The 24,142-nt window shown below is 33.4% G+C and overlaps 2 protein-coding genes across 5 annotated transcripts; one reads left to right on the forward strand and one right to left on the reverse strand.

Annotated features, from left to right (window-relative positions):
* Positions 1 to 688: 688 nt before the first annotated feature.
* Positions 689 to 6,030, reverse strand: LOC8261883 (putative recombination initiation defects 3). Its single transcript, XM_025160075.2, has 11 exons — positions 5,784 to 6,030; positions 4,924 to 5,074; positions 4,109 to 4,262; positions 3,821 to 3,955; positions 3,381 to 3,433; positions 3,089 to 3,283; positions 2,878 to 2,943; positions 2,727 to 2,776; positions 2,265 to 2,418; positions 2,028 to 2,109; positions 689 to 1,714 (listed from the first exon to the last, which is right to left on the reverse strand). The coding sequence occupies exons 1-11, from the start codon at positions 5,846 to 5,848 to the stop codon at positions 1,608 to 1,610; spliced, it is 1,212 nt and encodes a 403-aa protein (XP_025015843.2). The 5' UTR covers positions 5,849 to 6,030; the 3' UTR covers positions 689 to 1,607.
* Positions 6,031 to 18,296: 12,266 nt separating this feature from the next.
* Positions 18,297 to 23,934, forward strand: LOC8261885 (U-box domain-containing protein 33). Of its 4 annotated transcripts, none has more exons than XM_048380284.1 (10): positions 18,297 to 18,969; positions 19,275 to 19,396; positions 19,700 to 19,821; positions 19,934 to 20,038; positions 20,227 to 20,392; positions 20,451 to 20,573; positions 20,841 to 20,978; positions 21,272 to 21,799; positions 22,427 to 23,191; positions 23,501 to 23,934. In XM_048380284.1, exons 1-10 carry the CDS (start codon positions 18,708 to 18,710, stop codon positions 23,681 to 23,683), a joined length of 2,514 nt encoding a protein of 837 aa, XP_048236241.1. In that variant the 5' UTR covers positions 18,297 to 18,707; the 3' UTR covers positions 23,684 to 23,934. The 4 variants fall into 4 exon arrangements, with proteins under 4 accessions (XP_048236241.1, XP_048236169.1, XP_048236142.1 ...); XM_048380212.1 differs by having other exon boundaries at positions 18,299 to 18,969; positions 20,227 to 20,299; positions 20,378 to 20,707; XM_048380185.1 differs by having other exon boundaries at positions 18,301 to 18,969; positions 20,227 to 20,707.
* Positions 23,935 to 24,142: the final 208 nt, after the last annotated feature.

Below are 24,142 nucleotides of genomic sequence, written 5' to 3' on the forward strand. Positions count from 1 at the left end.
TTTACAAATATGAAAGTTGATTAGGGGACAGTTGTTATGATATTCTTTTCCTTGATTGTCTTGGCTCCTGCTCTGGCTGCATATTGGCTGTCTTTGTAAAGAATTTTGCAGTGGGGTATAACCATGTAGCACTTAGCAGTCGATTAGCTGTTATAATGTTTATTGAGATAGTGTCTCAGTACTCATTCATACTGTGCTCAATTCCTGCTCCCAGACAGAATTGCCAAATATTGGAGCATTACACTCTTCTAGTACTATGGTTCAGGGCATAATCATTCCTTATTTTGCCTAGTGTTGAGCTTCTTGTAACTTAAAACTACTTGATACAAAATCGAGCACACGCTTTTACATTTGATCAGTTACTGTTGTCTTTGGCAAATTAAGTTTCATTTGCATTGTAATTTAGAATTTAGAAAGACAGAAAACTTGAGTATGAAGGGAAGTCTAATTTACCATCCTTAGAGAATGAGAAAGCAGTACTAGTAGATGTTCTTCGTATTAGCGACTTGGCACAGGGTTCCAAATTCCAGTCCTTTAATTATTCTTTTCTGTCTCATATGGCATCCCAAGATTTATAGAATTAGGAATTGCATTTTGTTGCGGTTTCCCTGCACGTGTTTGTTCTCTAATGGCCCATAGAGCGGCTATTAGAAAAGGAGAAAAAGATGATGAAAAATAACGCACAAGATTTTTTCCAGCTTATTTTTCTGTAACAGTTCATTTCAAGTATTGTAAACACCCCCTCTCAGTAAGTGTAATACAAGGACTTTATGAAGTTTAATGCAAGGATGGTTATTTGACAACAGTGAATGAATCTGAAGCATTATGCACCACCATATAGAACACCGTTACAACTCCATCACGTGCAGCACACGCAGAGGCATCTTTTAAACGCAGAGAGCTTACTTGGGTTTTGAATTACCAAGTAATGGGCAAATTCAAGATCTGGCAGCAGACAAAACAAGGCCATTTGCGATCGAATCATTTATTCATTGTCGAGGACCCGTTACAAACCCCACCTTGCCTTGCCTCCACTTTTCCACTTATTTTTAGAGCATGCGTGCAATAATTCATGCTTGTTATAGTAGTTGGAATCATACCATTTAGCGATTTAACTTCAAACTCAAAGCTTTAATTATGGTAAAAAATAGTTGTAACTTGATGTCTTTTTATCCTGAGCGACAAAGCAAAACGAAAACGAATGGAAATATTTTCAAGAAAAAGGAAAGAAAAACCCTTAACCTCTAAGGAACTGTACAGTGTACATACAACACCTCTATTTGGGCGCTGAAGTTGAGAACATGAATCTGAGATAGCGCTCGGGTGTGGGAAAAATTGTTCTAAAACTAATTGAGCTCATAACACGGCTTAAAGCCAACTTTCAAGTTGAGAATGATATCATTTGGAAACCAAAGACTCGGACACTGGAGTCAAACATATAATATAGCAGGGCACTAAAACACTGGGAGTGGCGGGTGGTTTGAGTAGTTCAGTTTCATGTAAATTCTAGACCACGAGGAGTTCAATTTCCACTAAAGGCAAGCTTTGCAAGAAACTTAAAAGAAGAAGCTCATAGCCAAACAAAATACAACAGGCACATTATACCTTCAATTAATAATTATAGGATTCCAGTGTTTTCTCTTTCGCCTCCTTGCTTTTCTTATAATTCGTTCAGACTCTTCTGTTGCTTCATCGAGAGTGTAGTTTCCGATTCCTTATCCAAGGAAACAAGTACCGTTTAGGGCAATGAAGGGAAACAAATATTACCGCATCTTCAATGTGTATGTGTGTGCTATTGCCGGATTAGTTCAGTAGAAACTTCAGGCCTTTTTAGCTTAAATAAATAGCGTCTAATACTCCGAGTGCCTTCGAGCATAGCTAAGTAGTAGATGTACTATGTTCGAGCTAGAGGCAAGCTGATAGTGTATTGTCATCTTATTTGCAGAAATAACGAATTTTTCCACTTAATCAATGCATAGATAGTATGTACCTCCGAATGAGAAGATTAATTAATAATGATAAAATACCTGATTCTTTCGCATCAATCAAGCAGGAAAAAACTCCATCAATCTCCTCATCTGATTCAATGATGACACTGCATTGTTTCTCCTGTAGTGTGGAATAGCTCTTAAATATATGCCACAGAAAAGTTCAAACTTATATTTATAGGTGGAAGAATTTTTAAGAACCCGCACAGTCAAATGAATCTTGATGCAAGTCATTCAAACAGCAGACTCATGTTTGCAACACCACTTAAGAAGTACCTTTTGAATAGAAGAAACTCCTTTGTGTTTATGCTCCTTGTTGGATGCCCTCTGTGTGAATGTAATCTGTTCTGTCTTTACAGTATTCCAAGTTCCCATTTCTATCTTTGGACGCGTTGTTGATTGCCCATAGGCCTTTGAGGGCATCACTGAGCTGGAAACAAGAAAAATTGTTAATAAAGTTGAGATGCAGTGACAAGTGCAACAAGGTTTTTAAGAACTAAAGAACCTATATGAAATGGTATATACAAAAATATAGGCAGTTTGATTAGTTCCAAAGGAAAAAGGATTCAGTTAACATTACATTGAACTTTAGGGAGAATTTATCCTATCAGATAAGCCTAATAGACCCAACTGGACCTTTGACTCAGCTACTGGGTTGTACAGCGGACATAAGTTACACTGTTCACTTGAGATGATCCATAAACAAGTTAAGAGAAAATAAAATAGAGTTCTGCATACTTGCTAATGGGCCTCGACTTTCTGTGTGAAGTGCTATAAGAACCAGTTACCTGCAAAATTTGTAACAGTAGAACGATTTCTGAGAATTTATGCTCAGAAAGCTAACCAGTTAAAAAAATTATTTAGTTGTTTGATCAAAAGAATCGACTACCGTTGATGGAAGCAACATGATGGATGGACTATTTTGGTTTGGCATTTCCATGTTGCGAGCTGCTGCCTGCAGGATGGAAATTATTAGGACGGAAATCGGGAAATACTTGAAATAGTTAAACTTTATTTGAAAACTGAGAGATGGAAGATATTAAGGGTCTTAAAAAAAAAAAATTGTAATTAAGCTAAGAAATGCAGTGTGCATTACATGCCTGCAGTTCTTTGGTAAAGGTCATGCTGAGGTCACTTTGTAATTTCAGTAGAGAGGCTTCCATTTGCTGTGGGAAGGCAGAAAGCACCAAGAAAATCTGCTGTAGTCTATCTTGAGATATATCCTTGCTCAGTCGTTCAGATATAGATTTCAAGCTCCCATCAAGGGTAAATTTGGTATCTTCTTGTCCTTTTATCTGGTTTACAAGACCTCAGTCATGTTAAAAATGGTCGATCATGAAAGTAGGCAGGTCAATTATGAAAATATAAGGGGCATAAGTAAGCTGCTGTTACCATTAGCTGCAGTGAGGTGTCAAGGACGACCAGCTTCTGCCGTATGCCTTCCACTGCATGACAATTTACACAACAAACAATAATGCAAACAAGTTATGACTCATTTTACTAATCAGAATAATTTAGAAAACCATAATATAAAATTTGTAGTGTATTGATCAACAAATAGTCCCTGTATGTTTCCCTTTTGAGTCCAGATCATATCTCTTGAGACAGAACTGGAAACTATTAGAAAGATAAAAGAGTTTGACGTTCTATCTGTTGAACATCTGCAGACACAGTAGATCAATTTTTTGTTTTTTGATACTTTTCAGTAGATTATTGAACCGCATTCAACTTCAACATTTTCAATTACTTTTTGCACATCACCACCAACTATTGTCATATGATTTAAATTTTCCTCTTGACATCATACTATTCAATGTAATTAAATTGCTTACTTTCCAGAGATGCTTCTTTTGTTCCTTTGTTTACTTGCATGACATCACTTTGAACAGAACCTAAGATCATTCCAAACTTGTTTAATAAAGTTTCCATCATTCCAATCCGATGCTCAAGTTCTTCATTTATCTGACCTGCCCAAGTAAATAGAAACTTGTTATCCCAATGCGATGAAAGTTTTAGTGAATAAAGAGTAAAGCCATTACGTTCTTTCTTTTCTTCTTTCCTTTTTTGAATTCTTTTTCCAGTGGAACTTGTTTTAGTATATTTCCAATGTAAAAACTTACATTTATGATCCGGAACAGATGCAGAATTCCATTTGCGCATTATATTGGTAGAAGATCTTGATATTGGCATTTGACTCTCTTCACGTGCATAGCTAATTGAGGGAAAGCAAGATGTTTTCTTCAAAGAGTTTTCTCGTTCTTGAGAATTAAATCTCTGTACATAGTAGATGAAGACAGACAATGGAAAGGGAATTACAAATTACAGTAAATGAATATTATACTATTTCGGTTTAGCATAAGAAAAAATTGAAGATAACTTGTTTCAGTTTACATCATTAATGCTCTATGTCAACGTTTCCCGTTGGTTTAAGACTCCAGAGTTCCAAAAGTTTAAGAACCAAAACCATTATGAGAAATACTGGTTTAAATCTCGCAGCTATTATCTACTAATGAAAATAACATTCTGCTTTTCTATGGTGGAGTTTACTATCATACTCTGAGACATATAGGAACAAGTGAGAGAAGACCAAATTTCCATTCGTGCCTCCAAACAGCCGAAAGAATTCACCGTGCATTTAAGACTCGATGAATCTTCCTTTAATTGCAACAGTTGTCTGGAAAAGAAAATGACATAAAAAGTTGACCAGAAAAGAAAATGACAAAAAGATCGTGTCTCAGGTTTTGTCACTCAGCACTGCTAAGCTTATTACTGACTAGAGATGAATCTAGTAGAAAGTTAGTTGAATTAGGTCCTTGAACTTTTGGGAAACAATTAAAAGAACAGATAGATAGAGCTTATCCAACACAGTATATCAGTCGATTTTCCAATTTGATTGATAAACACCAAAAAATCAAAAGTAGAAATTAAATTCAACCTGATCAGTTGTTAGAGCTTCATCAAAAGAAGTCTGAGACATTTGAGAAAACATGCCATGCTGAGATGAATATCCCTGTGAAAATGATTGCTGTGATTGTTGCGATCGAAGCTGTGATGTTTGTGGTCCAGTTGGTAAAGTACTCAATCTCCTACATATCATTCGGAGAAACAAATAGCATACTTATTAATAAATGAGAAGAAATAATACAAAATGACAAGCGCTCTCTGTACACAATCTCTAAATCTAGCAAAGTCTCATAGTTTCACAGGTTCCAAATTATAGAAGTTTTCAAGTTCAATATGTTTTCTCTCTCTCCTACATTTTTTAAGTGTTTGATCTCAACAGAGACAAACAGTTACATACCATTGAACAAATATCTGCACCAGTTTCATGAAATCGTGAAATTCCCTAAAACCTTGCAAAATCTAAAGACGTAGATGAGAAGAACCATATTGGAAAGATAGTTTCATCTCTCGCAAAATTTGATTTCTATCTCAGATTATTTTTTTTTTTTGCTAAAGAAAAAGTTTGAAACGAAACTAAGCAGCTATTATATGTTAGCAATAAGATATTATATGCTAAGCAGCTTTTGAGATTTTTTTTATTTTATTTATTTAGCAGCGAATAAAGTAATTTCGATATGAAGTTTCAGAGTGAGAAAGAAATCGTCAACTTATGACCTACGTTTGGCTGCAGAAAAAACCGCGAAGTTAGAAGATAGCACTACCGCTGATCTCAACTGAATCAAAAGAATCGCGTTTTGATTGAAGATTTTAATGTTTAGAAATTTAAACATTGTGAGTTATGGTGCAATTTCTCGGAAGACAAACAGAAGAAATCAGAAGTGAAATTCAAACCTCGATTGAGGAGGAAGGGCAGAAATAGAGCTGAGATCGCAGGCTTTGTTGATCTTCAACTTCATTGAATTGAAAGATGTAATAGTTTCAATTTTTTGGGAAGAGAGAGACAGAGAAAATAAGAGGAGCAGGAGTGAAGCGCAGGAGCTATATGTGAAGAGGCATGGCGGGAAAGGGATTATTTGCACGTTGCGACTTGCGTGAGCCGAGTTGAGTGTTTTCGGCTGCGCTTATATATTCTTTTTTATTGGGCCATTAATTTTGCAATGAATAGTGAGGCCTAATAAAGTTTTCAAGAGTCTACAACAAACCATGCAAAGTTAAACTGATCTCCCTCGGCCCGAAAAGATAATTCTATTTCTACTTTATCAGACTGAAAATAATAACTATTTTAATTAAGATAAATATATTTTATTTAATATTTTTCGTAAATGCGCTTATTATATTGTTTAATGCAATTCTTAAGCCAATATATTTGAAAATTTTATGAACGTGCTTGAGGATTGAGGATATTAGATCTCTTGCTTCAAGATTAATTCGGTGCTCCTTTGCTTACATTCCTGGGAGATGCAACCAAGTTGCTGATTGGATATCAAAACCTGAATGGCTTCTGTATTATTGTGGTTGAGTACTGCTATATGCCAGATGAGCTTAGGTGATATCTTTCAAATGATGCAACCAATTCTGTACTTTGTCCTCATAAGTAATGATAATTCTCATATCACGTGCCGTGGAAAAAAGAGAAAAAAATTGACCATCGTCCCAACCAATCAAAATTTCAATTCAAAGGTATTATAGTTTTAAGAAAGAAAAAAAAAAGGAAAAAAGGCGCCTAATATTTTTCAAGATATACTGCCAATTTAACGGAACGAATTCTTAATAAACCATTTAAAATTTCAATTTTAAACCACAAATGCCTATTAAAAATTTGTCATTTACTCCACTAAATTTAACCATATTGAGCTGTAAAAGTACGAGCCATCTTCTCTCAGTGGAGAATTTAAACCAAGCCGCTTTGTTTTGTCCTTATTATAATTCACTGTGCTGATTGTTTTTTGAGCTTTTTATTTTTGGAAAAAAGGTGAGATTAGATCTTAAATAAATTTTGGACGCAATTAAGCCCTTAAACTTAACAAAAGCTAATATTCATGCCCTTCCATGTAACAGAAAAATTGAACACCGTTAATTTTAAGCTGACATGGTTAAAGGTGGGTCCATTAAACTTACAAATATTATTTATATGATTTTCTTAACTAATTAAAAATATCATAATACTAAAAAAGACGACCTTTCTCTTTCTATCCTACTCCTCCTCTTCCCTTCCTTCTTCTACTTTTTTCTCTTTCTCTGTTACTTCAAAAATTTACAGAAAATTGAATTATAATGAAATCTTTTTCTTTCTCTCCTCCAACACCGTTGGTCCCATCACCGCCACCCCATCCTTTCCATGTCACCGTCACAACCACCAGCAGCTTCTTGCTCATTGTACCAGCTACCAAAGCTAATTGTAATTTAACGAAATACCCAAACTAACTATAAACATCCAACTAAACATCTTTGATTTAATATTTGATAAATTATCTTCAACCGAAAAGTGTAATCCAAAACACCAAACCCTCACATATAATAATTCAAATAAAAAAATTACAAAAATTTACAAGCTAACTTTAAGGTTCTGCAAATGGCTTGTGGAAATCAAATTCTTTCAGATCGACTCTAATATCAACAACAACTGAGCTAGTACTCTCGATATTCAATCTTATTAGCTCATTTCTTTTTTTAATTCTTATATAAACTTGCATGCTTCCTTTTATATATAGATTCAACGAGATCATTGTTAGACATCTCAATAAATGATATTAGCATCAATTTTCTAGCAAATACAGATGAGATTAGGCTGCTAAGGACAATAGAAAGTCGTACATTTGATGCTTTTATGGCTGCTTCAGCAGCTGTTGTGAAGGTAATATGCTATGGCAACACCTTTTACGAGTATATTGCTTAATACATAATCTACCGTGCGTAATATTTGGAGACTTGATCATCTTTACATTACTGATAATTTTTGCTTTTTCGTTGAGTTTTTGCAGAGCAATTATAGTCGAATTTTGGCTGATGTGAGACCTAGAATTGCATATGAACCAGTAGAAAGCTCTAGGAATTGGAAGTTAACTGAAGCAACCAAAGGTGTTACTGTCGAAGCAAGGTGATGGTAATATAAATTAGTGAGAAAGAGGAAGAACTGAAGGTGATGGTGAAAGCCATTGCTATAAAATAGATAATGGCAATATAAACCAATGAGAAAGAAAAGGGAACTGTTAGGCCGGTGGTGGTGGGGAGGAGAAAGAGAGAGCGGTGGTGATAAGAAAGAGAAGAAAAAGAGAAAGATGCTTTCTTCTTTTATTATTAATACTTTAAAAATAAGATCTTAAATAATAAAATAATATATGTTCTTTAATTAGTGGAGCCCATTTATATTACCCATAACCAACTATAATCATAAGTTAACACCGTTTAAACTTCACACGAAGGGAGGGCTAGGTTCCTATCCGTTTAAGAGTTTAATTATATTTAAAAATTGTTTTAAGTGTTAATCCGTTCCTCACACTAAACGTTAGTGGCAAAAATGCATCCTCTCCCTCTAATTTTTATTTAATTGGAAACATAATTAATAACGGTGAAGTATATATTTTATATTCTGAATATTTATCTAGTAACAACAAATGATGTATATTTTATTATAAGAAAAAAGAAATAATGCATATTTTAATTATAGGCCAATAAGAAAATTAATTAAAAGTCTGTTGACAGAAATAATAATATATTGATGGTGAATAATACTACGTAAGGATATTTTAGTGAATTTAAAAATTAACTACTCTTTAAAAAAAAATAATTATAGTTTGAGATGGATAAAAAAAAATGAGCCTATTTTTTCATGCCGAAGAAATTATAAACCTCTAATTTGTAAAAGATATTATTTAATGCATATTATTTATCTCGAATTTTTTTATTAAATTTATTCTTGAATTATGAACATTCAATTAGACTAAAGCTCCGTCCGTTCATTTTGTGAAAAATAATTTATTTTTCTATATTTATTTATAATATTGAAAATTAGTAAAAAGAGTTGCCGACAGAAATAAAAATGGAAAAAATATTTATTTATTTTTTCAAAGAAAAAGTTATTATTTTCAAAGACATAAGATTTTCTTTTTAACTATAAAATTATTTTCTTTGATTTATTTTTCCAAACATTTCAAATACAAAAAAAAAAATTTGAAAAACCTTTTCCTAATAAATAATTTTTTACTAAACAAACGGAGTCTAAAATCAATATTAAGTTCTTTTTAAAAGATCGTACAAAAGAATAAAAAAATAATAATCTAGTCAGTATTTATTAATTATGATGTTGATAATATGGGTCCCAAAATTGACTTTAATTTAAGCTAAATGATATAGAAAGTTATGATTTAATCGAACACAAAATATAAAAAATAACAAATAGTTACTTGCACCATTATCTCTCTTCAAAATTACTTTTTAATGAAGTGTGACAACAAAATGGAGGCAGGCAGCATATTTAAGTCCATCATTCGCTTACCAAACTAATTGGCTTAGGAAATTTACATATGTTTCTTAGTATTTGTATGTATACATGCATCCTCATTGCCAGATTGCAGCATATAACACGAGTGTACTAAAACAGGAAAAACAAACACAATCGTTATGGTTTGACTTTTTCAAAATATATAGTATCCGACGAATATAAAATCTTAAAAAGATATATAAATGATAAGAATTGACCATCAAAGTAACTAATTTATATTACTCTTACATTATAAATTTAATTAATTTAAAAATTATTTTAAACATTCAATATAAATTATTTTTGTGTTCGATATATTTTTAAATAACAAGAGAAAGATATTTAAATTTGAGACCTTATTCAAATTGATATATGTGTTTATCACAAGACTAAGCATGTAAGTGTTGTAACTCAGAATGTTATATTAATTTATATATTATGTCTATTGTTAGTTAATTAATTATATATAAAAAATAGTTAAATACTTATTTAAATACTTAAATTTTGATGAATTAATCACTTTAATATTTTGATTTTATATAATCTAATAAAAACTCTAATTTATATTTTTTATAATATAAAAATATTTTTAATATGTGGCTTTATTTAATATGTCAACATGTTTTATGCATAAATATTTTAATATTACCATTAAATAAAATTCGGATGTGTGTAAGTTAAAATGAATCTATATGTATTTAATAGATTATAAAAATAAAAATAAAAAATTTAATATATTAAATTAAAATATTAAAATAATTATATTTTTTTAAATTTAAATGTTAAAATATGCAGTATTGGCTATTAAAAATTAATTTGGACAAATTGTGGCACGTTTTCTAACACGTGATCACCCGGTGTCCACATATATCCTACAGTGAGACCGACAGTGACTGGAGAGTAAATGGCAACTAATTGGGAAATCCATTTATTGAATGTGTATGAAATTTAGGGAGCAGGAAAAGATGGGTTGTCTTGTTCTTTTGCTAGTGTCCACTCAGAATTGGAATTTTATTGCTCTTGACTATTACTATTTTCATCAAAACCGCGTACTGATATTTCAACATCCAAACACTAAACGATCTTCTCCTTCTATTTTGTCCATTGATGGTTTGCTTGCACTATTGAAATTAGAAAAAAAGCTAGTAGAGTCATTAATGCTACACGTTTTTATTACTTATGCGAGTAATTACATACTTTTTCTTTATTCATCGATATATATGAAGTTTTTGTTGGAAAATACTACTCGTTTTTAACTTAATTTTTTCTATTAATTTATTTATTTATCATCAATTTTATTATTTAATTATATAAAAGTCAATCGGTTTCCAATAAAGAATGAAAAAAAATAATTATTTAATTCTTTTACGGCTACTAACTAAAAGCATTCACGACCGTTGTAAATGATAAAAGTATTTATTAATATTAGAATATTTTTTAAGTAATATTTATATGTAAAATTTTTTGGACTTTCATACTCTATAATTTTATTTGTTATATAATTTTATATTTTATATATTTTTTTAATATTTTAAATCAATTAATATCATAAATATCTTCTAAAGTAGCTCTTAAATCAAATGCAATTTAAATACAATTATTATTTTTAATTAATTAGTTATATGGGCATAAAATAAACAATAAAAACATATATATAAAAAATTAAAAGATAATTTTAAAGACTGGTTTGAGACATATAACTGCATAATATTATTATAAAGATATTTATTATTAATTATTTACGTTAGACTGATATTTATGAATTATGTATGAAATGGTACATACACTATTGATCATTGCATAACCGTCATTGATAATTATTAATTACAAATATCAAACATCACAATGAATGACATATATAGAAATACAATTAAACAAAGAAGTCTTACGTGGACAAGAATGCATAAGAATGTAACGTCGTCGGTCAAATCGATGCATCTTGGACTAACGTCGCCGTGCAAGAAAAGCTATTGAGGTCGGGCAAAGGCACGCTGGCGATGATCTAGAGAGGGTAGCCAAAACTGGATAGAGAATATTCCCGTGTAACGTGGACTGCTCATGAACTCACATATTAAATATTTTATTTAGAAATATTTATATATAACTTAGCTAATACTATATCATGAGGCATGGAAAGAAGAAACGACGAATAAATTTCAATAATTATGAAAGAAAAGCTCATATTGATCATAAGTTGAAAACAAAAATTAAATAATATTATATAATAAATATTTAATAAAAATAAAACTGATAATATATCATAAGGAGATATTATTAAATTATTAATAATATATTAATTACAATTAAAATAAGTTATTTGATCAACTTATATGATTATAACTTGGCAAAATATAGTAAATTGCATTTGCAAATTTCTTATTTTTTCTAATAAATTTTACATTATTTGCTAATTCGCTGCAGAGAATGTACAATACAGTGATGGACAAACTAAATACATATTTAGAGGTTTATATCATTTTCTCATATTTGGTATATAACATTAATTTCTTTTAAATTATTATAAAATTTAATTATTATTTTTTCAGGTAAAGTAATATAAATTAAAAAAATAAATAGTAATACAAAACTAATTTATTATCAAGTAAAATATGAATAGAGTAATTTATTTAATAAATTAAAATAATTTTTTTTTATCACGATTCAATCTGTAGGCTCGTGACTAACATTAGAGAATAGGTAGGCTTAAGGCCACCGAAACCCATAGCAAGTCTAAATAGCCAAAGATCTAAATAAACGCATACCTAATTATATACTCTTAAAATAAATCAACATTTCACTCACAAATCTATACATGGTTAAATTAATTAGCCAGCTAAACTTTTAGCAATATCCTATATAATCTTTAACATATCAAATTAAATATAAGATACTAAAGTACATTACTACGGAGAGTATATAATTTTAAATAATTTAAAAATATAAAAATAATATTTAATTACAATAAGTCCGAAGGAAGAAGCAAAATCGGGCTGCAAAAGATGTTTATCACTTGAAAAATTTAGAATTGAGACTGTAAGTCTCAAAAGTGAATTAAAATCATATATATGCAGTAAAACAACCATAAATATCTATGTTCAATTGTTGATAAAATAATGTGGTACATCACAAACTAATAAGTTCATGTCATGTCATAATTTAAAATAATTGATTTTTAACTCATAATGAATGAGCACTTCAGCAGAATCTAATTCCAATAGCTAACAATTCCTCCCTTAAACTAATGCTTACAGCATTTAGTTTAGATCGTTATCTGCAAAAACTCCTAACAGCGCATGCAGCTTCAGAAAAACATCCACCTTAAGCGGCTTTGTCATCACATCAGCTACTTGCTCCAAAGTATTGCAATGAACCAGTTTTACAGTACGTGCTTGTGTAAGGTCTCGAAGGAAGTGAAACCAAACATCTATATGCTTACTCTGACCATGCATTATAGGATTCTTTGAGAGTTTGATTGTAGAACTATTATCACAATGGATAGTTATAGTCTCTGATTAAGTCTGATCCAGAAATCTAAGCACCCTCTTTAACCAAATTGCCTGACAAACACAAGTTGCCGCTGCGATGAACTCTGCTTCGGTAGTTGAAAGACTGACAATTGGTTATTTTTTAGAAGACCATGACACAGCTCCCGAGCTTAAAAGAAAGACATAACCTGATGTACTTTTTCTATTATCTAAATCGCCAGCATAATCACTGTCAGTGTATGCTATGATTCCATCACTTCCTCCATGCCTGTAGAAAATTCCATGCCCAACTGTTCCTTGCAAGTACCTCAACACTCTTTTTGCTTGTTGTGAATGAAGATCAGTGGGATTCTCCATATACCTACTCAAAAGGCTCACTGCAAACATCATATCTGGATGAGTTGCTGTAAGATACATAAGACATCCCACCATCTGTTTGAAGTTAGTCTTGTCTACTTTCTTTCCTCCTTCATCCTTGAAAATCTTGGAACCAGGAATTATTGGGGTTTGGACAGAATTACTTTTATCCATCCCGAACCGTTGCAATATCTCACGAGCATACTTTCTTTGACAAATAAAAACTCCATCAGATTTCTGTTGTACTTCGAGACCAAGAAAGTACTTCATTTTTCCAAGATCAGTCATATCAAATTCATCCTTCATTGACTTCTTAAACTCTGCAAACATCAATTCATTATTTCCTGTTAAAAGAAGATCATCTACATATAAGCTTACAATTAGCATGTTGCCTTCTTTGTTGATTTTGACAAAGAGAGTATGCTCATAATCACATTTCTGAAATCCTTCTTTGATGAAATATGCTTCAATACGGCTGTACCAGGCGCGCGGAGCTTGTTTAAGCTCATAAAGGGTCTTTTTTTAACTTGTACACTTTCTCCTCCTTCCCTTTTTGGATGTAACCACGTGGCTGCTCAACAAAAACATCTTCAATCACCTCTCCATACAAAAATGCAGATTTTACATCTAATTGATGAATGTGCCGCAATTACCCTTTCATACGAGCAACAGGTGCAAACACTTCTATGTAATCTATTCTGTATTGTTGCGCATACCCTTTCACGACCAGCCTTGCCTTAAACTTATTTACTTCTCCCTTTTCATCAATTTTGGTCTTGTAAACCCATTTTACTCCCACTGTCTTGACTCCTGCGGGTCGATCGATCAATTTCCATGTTCTATTTTTCTCAATTGCTTCTATCTCTGCATCCATGGCCACTTTCGGCGACTTCAGAATCGAAAGGATCATACATAGCAAGAAAAGTTGCCTCTTCATCAGATAATCCTTCTCCTGAGTCATAATCTTTCAACCACGTCGGTTGTTTTCTGTTTCTCCTACAACCTGGAAAAGTTTCTTCATTAATGGTAAGAGACTCCATTGATTGTACATCAGTAACATCTGCTTCTTCTCTGGCTGATTCTTGAGCTATGTCTATTGCATTATCTTCCCATTCTAGCTCGCAAAAATTTTCTGCTTCATACTGCTTCTCCTATTCCCATTTTTCATTTTCTTCAAATACCACATCTCTGCTCATGATAATTCTCTGCGAGATGGGATCATGGAGCCTGTAGGCCTTCGACTCTTCACCGACCCCAAGTAGAACACACCGTAAGCTTTTTCCATCCAATTTTATTCTTGTATTATCTGGCACATGAACATGAGAAATGCAGCCAAAAATTCTGAAATATTGTATCGATGGCTTTACTCCGCTCAGGCTTGGGCATTTTATCCTTTACCGCTGTGAGTTGGACTACGATTTAAGACATGCTAAAATGTTTTTGGCACATTCTTCTCTGATAGCATACTGCGAACCAAATTCATGATGGTGCGATTCTTCTGTTCAATGACACCATTTTATTGTGGTGAATACGATGCTGTCAGCTGCCTTCTTATTCCATTTTCATCACAAAAATTGTTGAATTCTCGTGATGTAAATTCTCCACCACGACCTGTACGCAGACCCTTAAGAGACACATCTGATGCTTTCTCAACAAGCATTTTGAAGCTTTTAAAAACAACAAGAGCTTCTGATTTTTCTGCCAAAAAATACACCCATATTATTCGGCTATAGTCATCAGTAAAAGTAATTAAATACATTTTCTTGCTATTTGAGGCTGGCTTAATTGGTCCACATATATCGGCATGAACAAGTTGCAAGATTTGGGAAGCTCTCCAAGAGCTTTTAGTTGGAAAGGAATCCCGCTGTTGTTTTCCCACAAGACAGTACTTGCATAGCTTTAATGGAGGTTTTAACAGAGGCAAGCCATTCACCATTTATTTTTGCTGTAAAGTTTGCAAACCTTTAAAACCCAGATGCCTAAACTTGCAATGCCATAGCTGAGCCACATCTTGAAAGGAAATAACATGTAAAATAAACATTCGATTTGCAGATATATTTGCTTTCATTATCAAACCTTTGTCTGGATGATAAATTTTTCATTCCCTTTGCTGAAACAGAATGGCCAATCCTTTCTCCTGCAATTGACCAAGACTCAACAAATTATTTTTCAATTCAGGGACATAGAAAACTCCTGAAATGATGGTAACAATTCCATTAAATTCCAGCCTGATGTTTCCTTTCCCATTAACCACCATATTGGCATTATTTCCCAGCTTTACTGATTCTGTGAACTTGTTATCAAAATAGAAAAAATATTCCTTCTTTCCGCACATATGGTTACTGCACCCAGAGTCAAGAAACCATATGTCTGTTTTGTGCTGCTCCCCTTCTTCAACATAAGCCATCAGCTGTATGTGTTCCTGGCTTTCTCCTTGACTCTCTGCAAAATTTGCTGCTCCTTTCATCGGACATTCCCATTGAAAATGCCCAAGCTTGTTACAAGAATAACACTCTATTGTAGCTTTGTCTACACACTTCCAGACCTCGCCCTGTAATTGCCACGATGAGTCACTTTCAAAGCATGCTCTTCCTCTACAGTGTTACTCATGCGTTGTTCGTGCACAAGTAAACTGCTCTGCAGCTCATCAATCGATAAATTACTGGTCCTTGGACTCCTCAATAGAACACATAACATAATTGAATTTTGGAGTCATTGATCTCAGAATCTTCTCCATAACATTAAAGACAGACAAATTCTCACCATTAACTTTCATCTTGTTTGTTATAACAAGAACACGAGCAAAAAACTTATTCACAGATTCTTCATCCTTCATTTGGAGAAGTTCGTACTCCTTCCGTAGTGCTTGCAGCTGAGCTCGCTTTACCCACGTGGTTCCTTGATATTTTTGCTTCATAGAGTCCCATATATTCTTCGACGTGTCTTTGTTGATGATCGTCTCCAAAATAGAACGATCCAATGCCTAAAATAGATAATTCTTAGCTTTCAGATCTTTCAACTTTTCTTTTGAATTTTCTCAGGCTTCAGCAACACTTCTCGTTCTGTGGAAGCCCATTTTCTATAACGCCCTAATACTCTTTAGATCGAAGAAAATTCTCCATCAACATCGCTCGATGGATGATGATTAGGTGGCCATCGAATTCGGATCGACACGATACATACGAAACCAAAAAAGAACTCTGTCCCATTTTTTATTTCGCTCGCTGCTAAAGCATACGCCAGCGCTCGGCGAGGCTTTGATACCAAATGAAGAGATATATCATATTTAATAAAAGAATATTGAGAAGAAAAGCTGCCATCTTTATTCAATGAGAATTCTGGCTATGTATATAGCCTACAAGATCAAACAAAACAACGAAAAAATAAAAAACTAATTACTGGACTTCTACTGGACTTAAATGCGAAAAGACCCTTCTAAAGCTAAAAAAAGGCTCCATAAAGAATGAGATTTATTTACTAGCTAAATGTTGACTAATTCCTAACATAGAACGAAGCTCAACCAGGGTGGTCTAAATATGTGGGTACTGGGTGAGTTTGCATGCTCATCCATGGACCTTTCCTCCGACAATCAAATTCTCACAAAAAGGAAGAGTAATTTTATATGGCAAATGGTCAAAAATATTCTGTCATATACTATCTCTTAATGGCTATCCAAGTCAAGACCCGAATTGCATGCGATCATCACATGGGTTTAGTCCTCTTGCCAGTCTCGGCCCCATATCCATACAAAAAATGATATATATAAAATAGCAGCAAGTTAACTATTAATCAATAATATATTAAATAATATTGAACATCACAGTTGTAAATTTAATTATTTAGATAAGTAATAGATAGATAATTAATTTCGTTGTTTAGATGAATAATAAATAACTAATCTAAAATTTATAAAAATTAAGTAATAGAAGATAATTAAATAAATAGTTTAAATCTATAAATTTATAAAAATTAATTAGATAAATAATAGTTTAAATCATTAAATTAAATATTAAATAATAATTAATAAGAATTTCGGCAATATCCATCATGACAAATAAATGTATATATATAAATATGATAATAATATAAATAATTAATCGAAATTGCTAAATAAAAATTCGACATGTGGCACATATATAGATAATTTAACTCAAACGTTCCCGTGACTGACCGCCTCTGCTCCATGTGTGGAATTGTACGGATTATCTATTTACAAAAATAACTCAATTAATAAGATATATTTAATTTTTCCTAGGTCTAGACTCTTAAATTAGACTATCTAAGAAATTCTAACTTGGAAATTCTCTCAAAAATTTGGCAAAATCTCTCCTAAATTATAGACATTTACCCCCCATATAACGGTCCAGAACCTACTAGAAATAAAATATTTCACATTTATTTAACGAAAGTCGAGCCACCAGAACTGTATTATTTTCCCGACTCCACAACGCAACCCAAATCGCAATTCCAATAAAATAACAGTCTGGCAAAAATAAAAATCAATAATATTTTTAGACATTATATTTAATTTTGCTAAAATATCATTATATCTTGATAAAAGAAGTATAAATGAATCATAAATTTTATTGTGAATTCAGGAATTAAAATTTTAATTTAGATTTATAACTCAAAAAGATCTTTATTAGATTTAAAAGAATTTTATTATAATAAAAAATATAGATATTTAAGTTGTATATTATATTGAATATCTAAGAGTACATTAGACGATTAAATTTTAGTAAATATAAATGTAAAAAAATATTGGTTGTTCATCCATTAATTTTGATGATTTTACAGGTATCTATTTAAAAATACATATGTATTATTCTGTGAACATTATCATATTATTCAGAAAGAAAAAAGAAATTTGTCAAAGGTGAAGAAAAGTAATTGTGTATCAAACTTCTCGTATTAAAAAAAGTTCAGTTCAACAAACATAATTTTAAGGCATTTTACAACGAACAGAAATTTTGTGTTTTTCCATGAAAGTAGTGATCATGAAATTATTACACTAATTTATTGAATTTGTCGTAGGTCAACACTGGCCTGCAATGAAAGGATGGCACCGCTTGACGGTATTACCATCTTCAAACAGTGAAAGAAAAAAACAAAAACAGAGATCGATAATTCAAAGAACCTTCCTCTCGAAGCAAGCAAAGCTAATTAGCTCTGCTTAGAAAGAAAAATATAAATATATATCTTAATAAACAAGTTACATTAAAAATGTTTCTTTTTCTGTTTTAGAGAGATCAGAAAAAGGAATGGAGCCCGCAATGGAATTGTTTAATGTTTATAGTAAATTGCAGTTTCCAATAGTCGTCATTAGCTTAGAGACAAGCAATCCCTTTTCAAGCCTAATCACGGCTGCATAGACTTCTCAAGAATGATATTTACATTTCTCTTTTTGATTTTTGATTAGGGTATTTTGATCCCAAAATGCTATCCGATTGTACTGAGTGAGGTGTTCTAATTACGGTAGTAACAATAATCACCATGGCAGTAGTGAGTCCTGCGGTGAGTCCGATAAACTTCGGTGAATATAGTAGAGGAGGAGTTGCTGGAAACATGGCGGCAACCAGAGAGATAGTGGAGGGAAGTGTTTCGCGTGTAATTGACGAGAAGATTTATGTAGCTGTCGGCAAAGATTTTAAGAAAAACAAATCACTTCTTATCTGGGCATTGCAAAATTCAGGAGGCAAAAGGATTTGTGTAGTTCATGTTCACCAACCTGCTCAGATGATTCCTTTGGCCTTGAGTAAGTCCACAATATGCTTTATTTTCAGTAGTGAATTATCTTCTATGGCCTCTTGATTGTTCTTAATTCATTGTTTTTGACTTTCATGTAAAGATCGGCAAATTTAATGAATATTGTTGATTATACCTATTGTCTATTTAACTCCATCAGCAGAAATTCGGATTATAACATTAGCCAAATTAAATATGGTCTGGTAGTACAGGGAAAAAAGGTGAATAGGGTTAATAGTTTCTGATTTTGTTGTTGAAATGTGTTTTTAATTCAATTGATGATTTTGTTTCTGATTTTTTCTTCCTGTTCTGCAGTGGGCACAAAATTTTATGCAAACTCACTGAAAGAAGAAGAAGTTAGGGCTTACAGGGAAATTGAAAGGAAAGAAATGTATGAAATGCTAGATGATTATCTTCTTATTTGTCGGCAAATGGGGGTATGAGCTCTTTTTTCTTTCCTTTATATATCTTGCCTAAATTGTTCTTGAATTGGGTGCCTTAGATGGAATTGGAAACCACATATTCTGATGAAGAAAAACTGTTTTGAAGAACTACTGAAAGGAGTTTTAAGGTGAACCTCATTAGTTGCAACATTTTGAAAAGGATATATATAAATTGGTTAGGAATGTTGGAGTTAATTTACTGTTGTACAGGTGTTTGATTTAAAGTTTCTTTTTGAGAATTTCAATTAGCATGAGCCATTTTGATTGATTTTGGCATTATCAATGTTTATGTTCTAGGTGCGGCCTGAAAAACTGCATATTGAAATGGAAAGTATCGAGAAGGGAATTTTGGAACTTATCTCCCAGCATGGTATTAGGAAGCTTGTAATGGGAGCAGCAGCAGACAAGCGCTATTCCAAGTAGAACAACTAGAATATATACAAATTACATCATCTCCATTTTTTTTTTACTTTAGTTCTTTGGAATTTCACTATGGAATCCAATTTTTGATCTACTAATTAAATATTGCAGGAATATGATGGAAATCAAGTCTAAGAAGGCCCTCTCTGTGTGTCTACAAGCACCTGCTTTTTGTCAAATATGGTTTATATGCAAGGAGCACCTTATATACACAAAGTATGCTTGTTGTAACTCCTGCTCTTTGCCTCACTTTCTACATGTTTATGTGTGCATGTTAATCAGTTGGTGGAGAGATTATACACTTTTTACTGCTTTGGAAAAATTATAAATAAACCGAGTTATATTATTGAACTGTGTATTATTTTAGATGATTATGGCCATAATGGAAGTCTATGTCCTAACAGGGAAGGTACTTTGGATGAAAAAGATACAGAGCTCAGACCGTCTACACAGCAAGCAAGCCCAAATCCAGAAACTGTACAATCAAATCATTTGAGATCACATTCTATTAACCTCGGGCAGAACAATCACCCAAAACTCACCAACCCAGTTCAGGATTTATTGCGCAGGGCACATTCTGTGACTTTTGGCCGACAAGGAGGGAAAGTTTCAACTTCTGTTACTCCAGATGATGTTGGAGGGCCATCAACTTCACAGAGCAGGCCAGATGCAGAAGGTGCTTCATCTCCATCATCTGACGAATGTGACATGTTGTCAAGGAGTGCTTCTCAGGGTTCACTTCTTTCAACATGTTCTTCCAATGGAACAGCCAATCTTGGTATGCTTTCACTTGTTAGAACTGAAGGGAGAAAGCTTGGGTCAGAGTTAAGCACACTGCATTTGCCTAAAGAGGATCTTCGTCTTCCATCGCCTCCCAGTGTATTGGTATAAATTAATCATTTGATGAACATAAGTTTCTAGAATTAGGCAAGTCGTGAAATTCCAAGTTTGTATTAGGTATATATAGGATATGGTATGTTTTACTTTGAAGTAATTTAAAATTGATGGATTATGGCAGGAGGGAAGTATAGAGGATCCTCTTTATGATCAACTTGAGCAAGCATTAGCAGAGGCCGTAAATTCAAGGCAAGAGGCATTTGAAGAGGCAGTGAGGCGTGCAAAAGCTGAAAGAGGTGCCGTTGATGCTATACGCAGGGTAAATTCAGTAGCAAACTGCACTTTTTCTCCTCTTCCGCAAGCAACCTCTCCTCCTTATCCTGTTCTCTTTTCACTTTATTCTCTAGGCCTTAAGGGAAGTTGATTGTGTTTAGACATGGAAAACTTCAAATGAACTTAGATTAAAAACAGTTTATAAAATATATAATAAGAATTATGATGAGTTGTTTTACAATGTTGATTAGTATTTGGCTAATCAGAAGGACCATATTTAACTGCATCCTGCATGGACCGCCACCAACCACCCACTCAGTCATTATTGTCACTTTACAGGCCAAAGCATCTGAGGGTCTATATGCTGATGAGATGAGACAGAGGAACGAAATTGAGGAAGCACTAGCCCAGGAAAAGGAAGAACTTCAAAAGATGAAGAATGAGCGGGATGAAGTCATGGAAAAACTTTGTACTGCCCTGGATCAGAAGAAGTTGCTACAGAGCCAAATTGCAGAAGCTGATCAGATGGTAAAGGAGTTGGAGCAAAAAATCATCTCCGCCGTGGAACTGTTGCAAAATTACAAAAAAGAACGAGAAGAATTGCAGATGGAGCTTGATAATGCACTTAAAGAAGCAGAGGAGCTGCGGAAAAGCCGAGCTGAGGCCTCAAGCTCGCACATGCCTCAGTTCTTCTTTGAGTTCTCTTACTCCGAGATTGAAGAAGCAACTTGCAACTTTGATGAGTCTCTCAAAATTGGGGAAGGAGGATATGGTAGCATTTATAAAGGTCTATTGCGTCACACCCAAGTGGCTATAAAGGTCCTGCATTCTCATAGCTTGCAAGGCCCTGCGGAATTTCAACAAGAGGTGAAGTTCTATTAGTGTTTAGAATTTTTTATTTATTTTGCTCATGCTTAGACAACATATTTTGTGTTTAAGCCTGAATGAGAATCTAACAAGACCATTGTTATTACAAACTCGGCCTTCATCTTATGTTCTGTTTAGCTGCCTGATTTGAATGCTTTAGAATTTTTTTCATAATATCTATTTTTATCAGTTTTAATCTAAAAGGTCAGGTAGGCTTTGTATCTCATTGGAGTTTGTACTCTTGCTCTTCTGCTGTTTATGAATTGGTAAATTATTTGGATAAAAGCATATTGATGCAACTGGTATTTCTTTTCACATATTGTATCATCTAATTCATCATTGTTGCTTTGGTTCAGTTTGCAAGTTGCAACCATAGTTCATTTTGGTGGTGAGGTTAAATGTTAGCACAACTCTAAGGAGCTGCATAATTTTATATGTCTAAATTCCATAGAATCTGTATTTGTTGTAAACATTTGAATATTACAAAGTTTATTTACCACTTGCCTCCTTTAATAATGGTATGTTTCACCAAGTAAGGGAAATCATCCACATCTGCAGTTTGAAGAATGAATTTGAATTGAATCTGCAAGTATTAGCACCATTTCATTTTTGTTGGCTGTATATTAGGTTGATGTTTTGAGCAAGATGAGGCATCCAAATCTTGTCACTCTCATTGGAGCCTGTCCGGAAACCTGGACTCTTATCTACGAATATCTTCCCAATGGAAGCCTTGAAGACCGACTGAGCTGCCGGGGTAATTCTCCTCCTTTGTCTTGGCAAACTCGAATACGCATTGCTACTGAGTTATGTTCCGTGCTTATCTTCCTGCACTCTAGTAAACCACACAGCATAGTGCATGGTGATCTGAAACCTGCTAATATCCTCCTTGATTCCAATTTCGTGAGTAAACTAAGTGACTTTGGAATCTGTCGTCTACTTTCTCAAACTGAAGACTCGAGCAACAACACGACAATATGTTGCAGAACTGATCCCAAAGGCACTTTTGCATACATGGATCCTGAGTTTCTTGCTTCAGGAGAGCTTACTCCAAAGTCAGATGTTTATTCGTTTGGTATTATATTGTTAAGGTTGTTGACTGGAAGACCAGCCTTGGGTATAACAAAGGAGGTGCAGTATGCATTAGATAAAGGAAACTTGAAGATCCTCCTGGATCCTTTGGCCGGAGACTGGCCATTTGTGCAGGCTGAACAATTAGCCCACTTGGCATTAAGGTGCAGTGAGATGAACAGAAAGAGCAGGCCAGATCTTGTATCAGAAGTATGGAGGGTGCTTGAACCAATGAAAGCTTCATGTGGAGGCTCCTCATGTTTCCAGCTTGGTTCAGAAGAGCATTGCCAGCCTCCTCCATATTTTATATGTCCCATTTTCCAGGTAATCTTATATGTTCCCAACTTATGTCTTAGATTATCTATGGAAGCAGAAAAACTCCTAGGTGTGGTCCGCGTGGGTCTTTCTGAAGCGTGGTCAATATTTTATCTCCCATAGTTCAACAATTAAATATTGAATTCTTATTGTCGGTGATCTGCATCTATATTTTGCTTGCCAGTATGTTAGCTATGATAGATATAAGGTCAACTGAGCGCAGAGGCGGGAGAACACTCTTGAGACACAAGCCTTAGGTTACTGTCTTATCATCTTTAATATGATAAACTGACCACATTTTGGCACTTAAACACGCAGGAAGTAATGAGAGATCCACATGTAGCAGCAGATGGTTTTACATATGAAGCGGAAGCTCTAAGAGGATGGCTGGACAGCGGACATGATACTTCACCTATGACGAACCTTAAGCTTGCACACAGCAATCTTGTCCCCAACCATGCGCTTCGATCAGCAATTCAGGAGTGGCTGCAGGAGCAATAAAAATTAGTATGAGATTCTATTTCTGTTCAATAGGTTCAGTATATAGTTGTACACCTTTAGGCTACGGCCAAAAGAAATGCCACTGCATTTTTTTAGCTTCTTCTCTTTGTTGTATCGTGAGATTAGGGATGGGATCAGAGAAACCATAGCTCTTCGTTCACTGTATAGAGGACAGCAGATACATAGCTTGAAATTCGGAAGGTATTTGTTTCATAAATTTATAAAATGAAAGCTTTACAGGGTTAACATGATTGAATTTGTAGACGGTGAACTGTTTGTTGACAAAAATTGAATCATAAGAGGAAGAATGTTTATGTACAATGCTCTGCCATATGAAAAATTAACTGGTGTAATAAATCATTATAAAATATCCTAACCCAGAGTCAATTTATATTATATTTATATCTGGCCCTTTCGCCTTTTTAAACGCCACTAATATTCATTGACAAGCCAGTTATA

The sequence above is a fragment of the Ricinus communis genome, chromosome 1 (assembly GCF_019578655.1).
Source record: "Ricinus communis isolate WT05 ecotype wild-type chromosome 1, ASM1957865v1, whole genome shotgun sequence".
Taxonomy (NCBI): Eukaryota; Viridiplantae; Streptophyta; class Magnoliopsida; order Malpighiales; family Euphorbiaceae; genus Ricinus; species Ricinus communis.